Consider the following 11,364-nt stretch of genomic DNA (forward strand, 5'->3'; position numbering starts at 1 on the left):
ATTTCAATAAAACATTGTCTAATCGTTACATAGCTTCATTATTTTACATTATTTCAGTCAATGCCACTAGGTATATAAAATAATTAATGTTACACAATTTTAAATGGATTATGATATTTATGATTGAACATTTATTTTGACATCTTAATTCTTGGTATACCAATAGGCTGGGGATATTAGAGCCCAGGGCGGCAGATCTTAAGGGCTGATCTTATATCTAGATCTTTTTCCCGACATTCCTGTGGAGGACGAAAAAAATTAATTATAGCATTAATTTTTGACCATCCAAGAATCTATAAAGCGATTCGTATCGATCTTTACGGTCTGAAGAACTCGTATAACGAATTCAAGATGTCGGTAGGGGCGGCAAAATTTGAATAGCTTTCTGGCGGCAAATGTGTAATTTTGCAATTGGTTAGAGGTTGCTTTATTATTAAAATTTAACACTTTGAATTGCATACAGATTTATGCATTACTAAATTAAAATATACAAATGACAGTCGCTTTTATAATCTAAATTTGTGCTATAAACAGAGATCCAAGCATAAATTTATGTTTAGTTGGACACACGCCAACATTTAGTGCGTAGATAATTAGATCATAACAGACCATAACATTTTCATTCAATGTAGATACTACGATACAGAGATATTTGTCAGCATAATAAATCGTTTGTTGAAAATATATACACTTCCGTATTCATTCACTAAAACACTTAGAATTATACATAGGTCATTATAAATATTCGTTAATATAATTATGCGTTAAGCTAGAAAACAACGTAGGGTGAATTAAATTATATTCATTAATTTGACGAAACATTATTGTGCAAAATTGTCGACAGGATGATTGACTTTTTGACCTGCATGACCAGATCCAATTTAATTGATAAAAATGCATGTATATTTAAAAAATATCACGTTTATAACTCATCAATTTACATTTTGGAAAATACATACAAGTAAATGATAATAAATTGACACACGACATGCGTGGGCACTTGCTAAAAATCAAAAGTGAAAACTCTATAATGATGCCAACCACCCGGGAATGACTTCTTCAGAATTTTCCGTTTCTTGTAAAATGTATATTATATAGAACATAAGTAAATAATATACAACAACAATTACTAAGATTACAAAAAGTTTGCATAGAAAGGAGATTAATATTTTTAGATTCGGCATATCGCAATTTTTCCTACAGAAAAGTAAAGAAATCAGTAGTGACAAATTTAACCAATGCATTTATAACAAATCAAATACTAAAAGATATGTAAATATTAAAAATATTTCTGTAACATTTACTCTAATAAATCTTGCAGAATCCAAAAGTGTAACGGAATTAACGTAGATATATATCTATTAATTATTTGTCCTAAACAAACAATAATTACAGAATGAATATATTCAAATAAATAAAGAATCTAATCGTTTACATTATTGTTATTGTTGGCATAAACAAAACCCTAAGTGCATTTCTATTTCAAAAGCGAACATGTATAGTGAAACCCCATAAATTTATGTACATATCGCTCTGCAGTCGAGTGATGATATGAAATACAGTCGTTAAAGTCTAATAATAATTTACAGCACACTCTTGTTGTATTCTCGCGCAGTTTCGATGAATTCCTCCATGATGTCGCCACTAACGCCGAACTTCAGCGGGTTGTCCTGAGTCAGATACTCGTAGTACCTGCCAACAGCTTCCTCGTGCTCCGGGAAGTCGCAAGAACCTAGGAAATATGACAGATAATTTAGATATCCTAATATTAACTAATATTATAAATACGAACATGAGTTTGTCTGTTTGCTACGCTTTCACGTCTCAACTACTAAACCGATAGTCATGGAATTTTATACAGTCGGGGATCCAGAAATAGATACAGGGCACCGTTTATCCGGCAAAAAGTCCTGTTTCCAAGGGATAGATAAAAAAAAGATTGTCATGGACTTCTGAACGCGAACGTAGCTGCGGTTAAAACTAGTATTTTAAACAATATTCTGGGCGAATGGACAGGAATTTTATGCACCGTTGAAAACGTTGTGATGATAACTTTATTAGCGTCATGTCGCAAATAAATTATGCACGATTGAGACACGATCAAAATATAGATATTTTAAAACATACCAATTTTTGCCAATTTGCGTAGTTAGTAGGTTCGTTAATTACACATGGTAACACTGAAATTTATCGTACAATGGCGCTAAATGTAATGAAGAATATGGGACGTGTTTTACGAATATTTCTTTGTATTACGATTTAGACGCTTGCAAGAATAAAATACGTTTAATGGGCGATATAATTTATCATACTCACAACATTCACGAACTCTATCATGGCGTTCAGTTAAAGAAGTGTTAGTTTTACTTGGTAATTATAATTTTATTATAATCGTGTAAAATGATTATTTACTTCAATGAAGAAGCGTTCATGTAGGTAACTGAGATTGAAATAACAATGAATTCAAATGATACTGTAAGATCATTTCGTATTGTTTTCGGCTTACGACAACTTTAAGTCAACGTTTGTTTAATAAACTTTCACGCAAAGTTTCATATAAATCAGATCAAACAATTAAATATCAAAATTTTAAACATCAAGGAAAGTTTCAAATAATGCATGAAGCAGTCAAACAAAAGTTATAAACATATTGAAATTTTCTCACGATTTACGTACATTTTCTTTTTTTTTACCGAAACCCGATAAAATCTGTCGCCTATAGAGTCGCACTTTGTCGTCGGCTTTAAATACATGTTTAAGCATTCTCTGTAATCTCCCAAACATGCATACGCATGGTAGATTATAGATACAATACACGTTGCATATTTTGACCTGCGTTATGGAACTGGTAGATTATAATAAGTTGCCTATGGTTTTTTGCGAGTTTCGCGCGATAGACGAAGGACCAAAGACAACTTTAGGCAGTTCACAGGCCGCAGACAATAGCTCAATTAAAAATAGAAAGCAAATTTAAGATTAATTAAATATACTCACGTAGCTGCGCGCTTGCCCACGTGGATTAAATAATTGTTGGTGATAAGTGACAAATATTTATGTACAGAAATAAAATAAATAAACTATTGGCACTAATAATAAGGCTTATGCAATAAATAATCGGTTTAAAAGATTTAAGTCTCGACTATTTAAAGTTCTCATCAACGAATGAGACTTAAGACTTGTGAAGGTGAGACCATACATAAAACAGATGCCCGTTGCGCCAAATTAACTGATCAAGAATTCGATAAATAGACCACGTAACCCGTTCGATGCCTAACAGAGTGACAAGGAGTGACAGGTACAAAAACGACTGAAATATATGATGATCATACTAAATCGATTTTGCGTTTGATCTTTAAGTTTGACATAAATAAATCTAGCGTAGACGTACAGGTTACAACTTGGCTTTTTATGACCCACGATATGGGTCTTTCAATTGGGGGAGGCCTACAGCCACTGCCACCACCATTTTAAATTGTTAAATGTTATCTACCGAAAATTCAACAACTTATTGTGCTGCTTAGGTATAATTGGCAATATCTTGATAAATATGAACTTTTAAAAAAAAATTATAAGATACCTTTTTTTTAGAGAATTTAATTTCCTACAAAAAAGTTTTCTTATTTCTTCAATTTTTCTCAAATCCTGTACTGTCGAATACTGTAGGAAAAATTTCAAAAAAATACAATTTTATTAAAAAATGACCTTAAGTCGGTCGGCAGCACGTGTTCTTTTTGTTCGAACCAAAAAAAATTCTCCCGTCATTTTTCGTCAAAAGCAAGGATCTTTTGGGGGCGTCTCAAAAAGTATAATTTTTAACGACCACCCTAGTGCACATGTGTGCTCAATATTCTTATCACAATAACAGTTACAATAGAAATAAGTATCTTTCAATTTAGAATCTCTCCAAGGTTTTTTCAAATTATGCAAAAAAACTACTTGCTTACACTGCTTTTGGTTGCTTGTTCATGAACAATTTAAAACAAAGCAAAAATAGCGAATTGCATATAAAAACTATTTATTCCAATCAATAAATTATAATTCATCACTACAGACTACCACGGTGGACGTCACACAATTGTGAACTAGTATATGCATTAAAAAAAAACATAAAATGTAATTGTCAATGTTTAGTCTATAAAAAATGTCTTTGCTATTTTAATTTCCGCATTATCTGATCTACTGAACCACTTGGCACTCCTCGCTAGATTTAATTAGGTTGTTCCAATACGGCACCTACTTAAATTAACATCTATATAAATCATGTGTGCATCCCGGAGTTTGTGTAAATAGTAAGTGATCTATAGCAATAGCCTTTTTTTTGATACCTTTAAAAGGTACCCGAAGACGTGGGAGCGACGCTGGGTTATATAGGACTTTTACCGCACTAAACCCCTCCTGGTGGCCGTCCTCGGCGTTTGGTGGAGAACTCCGGGATCTCCAACGGAACACAACCGGAGTCCTCCTAACGCGATGCCCCTATCGGGCTTTGCCCTGGGGGGAGCGAGTAATTTACGCTCTCACATCCTCTGGTGATTACAACGATATGCGACCACACAAACCGCTGTCCTTCCCGGGATCGCTTGCTGGACCTAGTTTAGTCTAGTCTGGTCTAGCCTAGTGATTGAAACTCGACTTCTCAATCACCCCTTGATTGAGGTTCAAATCTCAGGTGTGCCTGATTTTAAAAAAGTTATGTGCGTACCAGACATTATGTATCAATTGCTATTACGGTTAAGGGAAACTTCGTGAGATAACCTACAAGTCTGATAGTTCTTTAAAATAAAAGCGTGTGTTTTTGACAAACTCATAAATTGAGGAATTAATTCATCTAATAAGGATAATGGAAACTGTTATCAAATTATTGCATTGTCATCGGTCCTTGATAAGTGTGCAAAGTTTCAAATTAATCAGAGTTGTGGAAATTGGTTAAAATAGAGCTCAAAGATTCCGTTACATACATAGATACAACCCAAGCTAATAAAAACCGTGTTAAAAAGCGTATTAACCAAGGTTCTCCTGGATGTGTGAAGTGTACCAATTCACACATGGCCAACGCGGTGGATTATGTCCTAAACCCCACCAATTCTTATTAGATCAGCTTAGAAGTGAAGGTATACAGCCCTCTCCAATAGTGGTAGATTGACAGACTTCATACATCTTTGAAAACAGTAAGGACAACTTTCAGGAATTTAGGTATGTTTCATCATCAACCCATTACTGTCGCACTACGGGCACGTGTCTCCTCTCTGAATGAGAAGGATTAGGCCATAGCCCACCGCGCTAGCCAAGTGCGTATTGGTAGACTTCACATACATGGACATTTTTTTTAGATTTCTCAAGTACGCAGATTTCCTCCCGATGTTTTTCTTCACCGTTTAAGCAAGTGATAATTAATTTCTAATGCTAACCACTAAGCTTTCACTGCTTTTAAGTGCAATTGCTTGTATGTTTGCAAGTGTTTAATACCTACATCAAAAAAATTGTCAGCATAATTTTAATTTCAATCTAGGTCTTCCAAATAGTGCCCATTAAATAACTAGAGCTACAATCGTTATTTCTAATACCTGGTCTGATCATCCTGATGGTGTTCAGAGCCTGGTCGGGCAGGAACCTGTGGAAATGTACCAAGTAGCAGGCCAGCATGATACCGGAGCGGCTGCGACCTTGCCGGCAGTGGATACCCATCACCTGTAAATAATATCAACCAAGTTTAATCTGATATGCGTGGTTCAGTGGAGCTAATGATAAGTTTATTATGTCAATGAGTGGAGCTTAAACCAAAAATCAATTGTAGTTAAAAAAAGCTAAAAGCTACGCTAATAGTTAAGCTAACTATAAAGCAAACATAATTCGTCATATTAGAAAAAAATGATGGACGCAAATTTATATTAAAGTTTTAAAAGCGTGGGGGTCTTAAGTACGAAATTTTTAAACTATTAATAAAAGTGATAAAGAGGAACCCTACGCTTTAAGGTCACTTTCGAACATAAATTGTATGAATAATAATAATCTTTGAAGATCTGTATTATTACGTTAATATATTTTATTCATTATTACGATAAAATAATTAAGAACGTGCCTTGACAATTTAATTGTTGCTGATTGTTTGTGTGTGCATGTACGACATTAGAGTAGGCTACCTGTAATACATGTAGCTTTTTCCGAGTGAAATAATTTCAGCTTCCTCAAGTTCGTGTTCGCAAAATTCGAAAAATGCAATTAGGTGTACACTTTTTACGCAATGTTGCCTTTCTATATTTGTATATATTATATCTAGAAATTTCTCCGCGATTCGTAATTTAATAAACTAATATTTAATATCAGACTGAGTCAAAGCGAAGCGTGGGGCTGGTTGTAGGTAGTCAAAATTTGAAAACTAGATTTAATAAATTTAGTCTGTTTTAAAATAAAATCTGCAGGAAATGACATGGGCTATATTTTATGAGGCTAATGACATTTATGTAAAGACACAAGATTTAGTTTATTAATTTTATTTATAAAGGGATGGTTTTAGTTATATTTAAAATATTATAAGCAGTCATTTGTATGCCTTCCTTGTGACGTAAACTATGTACATTTTATCACAATCAGTTCAGTGGTTTAACCGTTAAACGCATCAAACATTCGTGTTTGTAATACTTTGGATTTAATAATTACTTTCATTTTATTTCAATGGTTAACATTTATATTGCCAGATGCCAGATGCCATATTAACATTATGTTGCCAGAAAAAATCACTACTGTAATATGTCATATTGAATAACGTACATAAAGATTAATCAAACGCAATCAATACAGTTCCAATCAATACATTAAGAATCATTGACCGATTTTTGCCACGCGTCGGTAACAAATCATTCGTGCCAATTGCTAATGATGATGAATGAGGGTTGATTGCAGTATGTCAATCAAGCTGTCAGTTGTGTTTGATCGTAAACGAAGTCAATATGGGTTAACGGTTAAACTATTATAAATAAATACGAAGTGATCGTTTTCATTGTAACATATGAATAAGTAATTCGCATTATAATTTGTCAAAGGATACATTTTAACAAAACAAAAATGGATTTAAATTATTTAGATTTAAGATAGACAATATAAATCTTATACAAAGAAGCAAACTTAGAGTAATATAGTTATCTAATATTTTTTAGATATTTAATCTTCCGCATTGCCATCGATTCCGCATTGCAATCAAGCATTCCCATGGCGATAACGTCACGAACATGGTCTAATATTTTATTTTTATCCAAGATCCGTATGTAAATATTAATGTTTTAAAATAAATGCTAATTAAATTTTCTATACAATGAGCGTTCAATGCTTCATTCACTTTATTAAATATTTACAAGAAGAGCCAGACACGCAAACACACAAAATTGGATTTTTCTAAGTAATACTAAGGTATCGTGCTAATAATAATTACATGCGATCGTTCAAAGGATTTACTTCAAAATACAACAAATATTACATGCGATCGTTGAAAAGAATATACTTCAAAATACAACATAAAAAACAATACATACCTCGCCATTTTTATCAGCCCTTTTGCACACTTCTATAAAGCTTTTAATTTGATCTATTGTGGGTAATTCGAATTCTTCTATTGGGATCTCTGTCCATCGTAACCTGGCAACACCGTCTACCGGGGGTTTCTTGTCAGCGGTCAGTGTTACCAGATTCGTGATACCCTGATTGACGAGGAACTTTACGTTTTCTATATTTCTTGGAAACGCCATTGCGGCTAACTTTTTCGGTATGACCCAGGAGAATTTTAGAGGTGGATACGCGTCCACTTCGATTTCTGGGAAGGGATTTTCTGGTATGATCACAGTAAGGTCGTTCCGTATTTCCTTCTTAGCTCCTGCTAAGTGCCTGTCGTCTTCCTCAGTAATATCCTCAATCCGCGTATAAACTGGATAGCTTTCATCATCCATCGTGATCTTCTTTCTCTTCACTGCCACAACAAATTAAAGTATGATTTAATTGAGTGTAATGCAATGACAGGTTATGATTTTATTTTAAGATACGGACATAGGCACTTATCACACTGACAGTCGCCGCGCTCGACCATCTGGTGCGGTTATTGTGTATTGACTGACGATGTAGGACGGGAAAGCTTGGCACAGAATCCTCGATACTGGAGAGGATGTAATATTTATTTCTGGAGACCCAGACCTTGGCCAAGATAATGATGCCAATGGCATACAGCTCCGCTCTACAATTATCACCTTTATTTAGAAGTGGTACATCGAAATCGCTCAAAAATTTTATTTTTGAAACAGAATTTCAATCTTTGTACGATGACGTCATGAAACTAGTGTAAACTTTTTCCGCGTTGTGTTTATGATCAAATGATTTAGAAAGTCGCGGATATCGCATTATTCTTTTTTTGTAAACATGTTTAAATTTAATGTGCTTCACATCAATAAAATTGGATTTCCTGTGTAATGAAATATAATGCAAAAATTAGCACTTGCGTTACGACTTTGTGTTTATCAATTCGTCACTTACCAATTTTAAACGAAGATAGTCTTACGTAAAGATATTTTTAAGAAAAATAAATTTATTTATTTATTTATTTATTTTATTTATTTATTTTTGTACACCTTAAACTAAGGGTTACAAAGGGTAAACTTAATGCCTAATGGCATTCTCTGCCAGTCGACCCTGGGTGATGGCGATAGCATGCGGTAGGCATAAACATAAGCAGTAATGATAAATTATCAAGAAATACAACTATGAAAAAAAACATACAATATCTACATATAATAATTATAAATAAATATAAATAATATATAAATATATAATAAAAATATGATATATACAAATAAATATATACAACACAGTGAATTAAGAAATTTGTGTCTGCTTTAGAAATAACTGAATAAACTCTCGAAAATTCGAATTTAGAATAATAATAAAAATACCCACATTTACACTTACTTAATAATCGTACGGTAATAACAACGAGTGTTCTCAATTTAATTCCTAATCTAATAAATTCATGAGCATTATACAAATTAGTACCTGTAGTGAAAATATCTTTAACAAGTTTGCTGCCTGTGTTTATGTATACCTATTCTGTTAGAAATGGTAAGTGTATCTTTGTTTTAGATTGAAATCTTTGGCATCCTTGTTCCAAAAATCTTTAAATATGTGTTAACCTTATTTGGTGTTGGACTGTATGGCGTATATTATTGTATCCATCCATTGGATGCAACGGTATTCTAACATCCTGCCGTGAATACACCTATCAAATTATCTATCATTTATCCATGACCTCTAAAGCTTCATTCCTAGACATTGCTTTTGTCCAGTTCACGCAAATTGCACTAAACTATTTTTGCATCGTCTTTCAGTTACATATGAATCATTACATGTCAATGTACGTTTAGAACAATGACATTTGAAATATATTTTTGAACGTTTCATACGCAGCCAACGAACTTTTAAATCGAACTCAACATCCCGTGTAAGATGTGTATCAGCTTTCCTATATTTGTACGGAAGGACGTGCCAAGAATTTAAAGATTTTTGGAAAAGTACTTATTTACTTAGTACACACAAGTGTTACAACTATTTATGGTTCGATTTCATACCTATTTTGTCTTAAAATACCAGTGTTAAGCGCTGCTGTGTTCCTTTTTTATCACCGTAGACGTGGTTTAAGATTCCTGACCCCATTAACAAACGAGAAAAATATTCGCCGAATTTAGAAGCATTTTTAGGTGTAGAATAAATAAGAGGACCTTTAATTTAAACCCCACACGTCTAAATTACGTTATGTTTCAATTACTTCAGAGAAGTACATTCAAACACTAAGTAGGTCATGAATCCTATCCTCCGTTGATTAGTAATTAGAATTTGGATGTGGGGCGGCAGTGCCTACTAACCATCACGTAGTGGACAATATATACATGCTTGTTTTTGTATTTGTTTATTCGGCACTCCAACAGCGTTAACAACACTTAAATATAGGAATAGGATACAAATTTGCTGCTTATAATACGGCCAAAAATGGATACACTAATAATAACTATAGAAAATTAAATTTACTATTAGAATAAACTTACTTCTTTTATAATATAAAACATTGGTGCATTTTTGTATTGTGTATCATATACATTTATCATTTAGTCTCAATAAAGTATTGCTTCAAAAGGGCTGAAAATAAAAACAAAATCAATAAGAATAATATTTAATTACATACAACACAAGTGTATACTAGCTAGAGTGTAAATATAACATATTCTCCTAGTCTATAATCATTCACTATAACATTCATTTTGGACCTTATATTTGAGCCAATTAGCATTCAATTTCATGTCCAAACTTGATAATACTATCGATATATTAATAAGTATAGAAGTGTCTCTAAACAATAAACTTTAGAAATTATGACATCTACAAATTCATGTAAATTTTAAATAATAAATTAAAAAATGATTCTACTTAAAATATATTTAATCAGAGACACTATTCGAGTTTTCACACACATGTGTGAGAAGTATTAGTATGTCAAACCATTAGTCATGTCAAACCATGGTTTGACATACTAATACTTCTCACAAATGTGGGATAAAAGGCAATTTTTCTCTGTGACTTCGGGATTTTAATACTCTTATACAGAAATGCAACATTTTGTAACTAGCATTTATTGTAAAAAAAAAAAAACATAAACCAGGCTCCTTAAAAATATAGTTTATGGCCACTCCCACAATTTAGAAGACTCCAACGACACCTCATATGCTAAAATCAGTAAAACCGTTTGGGCTGTAGCACATGTATATAGCCAAAGGATACATACATTCACTTGAAAAACATTTCCCTCCGGGGTTGGTTGAATATTTTAAGTGAAATGACAAAAATACGGCGACCGAATTTTTGCAACCGTAAGATTTTTTTAATACATTTTTTTGTGTAGAATCACTTCCATACTAAATATATCGATGAATAATACTATACATACATATAAACACTCTAAGGCAACGTGTGATTTCAAACTTAAGTACATAGGGAATGCATATCACAAATACACGATCATTTTCAAATAAAAATATGTCGATGGTATAAAAAAAATCAGAAATGTAACTGTAAGCGAAGCTGAATGTTAACTTACGGATATTTGTGAAATTTAAACTGCATCAAAGTAACAGTTATTTTCAAACAATTTGGTAGAAAATAAAATGTTTAAAATCATCTCGATACAAGTTATCGATACGATAAAAGTACTTGAATATTTTATGGATATATGAATATCATGTGAAATTTTCAATCTTACCGATATTTATTTCGATATTTTCAAAAGTTTACATTTCTATGAGCAAATAACCAATGACACGTCTCTGTAACACATTTTTG

General features: G+C 32.7%; 1 protein-coding gene across 1 annotated transcript; it reads right to left on the reverse strand.

Moving 5' to 3' along the window:
- Positions 1-117: 117 nt before the first annotated feature.
- On the reverse strand, positions 118-8,153 carry LOC140756586 (dual specificity protein phosphatase 23). Its single transcript, XM_073092114.1, has 5 exons — positions 8,035-8,153; positions 7,527-7,957; positions 5,565-5,688; positions 1,593-1,732; positions 118-239 (listed from the first exon to the last, which is right to left on the reverse strand). Exons 1-5 carry the CDS (start codon positions 8,072-8,074, stop codon positions 177-179), a joined length of 798 nt encoding a protein of 265 aa, XP_072948215.1. The 5' UTR covers positions 8,075-8,153; the 3' UTR covers positions 118-176.
- Positions 8,154-11,364: the final 3,211 nt, after the last annotated feature.

This window comes from Epargyreus clarus, unplaced genomic scaffold, assembly GCF_041222505.1.
Source record: "Epargyreus clarus isolate Ecla_fem2 unplaced genomic scaffold, WU_Ecla_fem_2.2 ptg000035l, whole genome shotgun sequence".
NCBI lineage: Eukaryota > Metazoa > Arthropoda > Insecta > Lepidoptera > Hesperiidae > Epargyreus > Epargyreus clarus.

Coding starts and splice junctions, on each gene's coding strand:
- LOC140756586 (XM_073092114.1), bottom strand. CDS start 8,074: ATGGTCGAGCGCGGCGACTGTCAGTGTGATAAGTGCCTAT. Junction 7,958..8,034: donor TCAGTGTGATAAGTGCCTAT/GTCCGTATCTTA, acceptor TTGTTGTGGCAG/TGAAGAGAAAGAAGATCACG. Junction 5,689..7,526: donor GGGCTGATAAAAATGGCGAG/GTATGTATTGTT, acceptor TATTATTTACAG/GTGATGGGTATCCACTGCCG.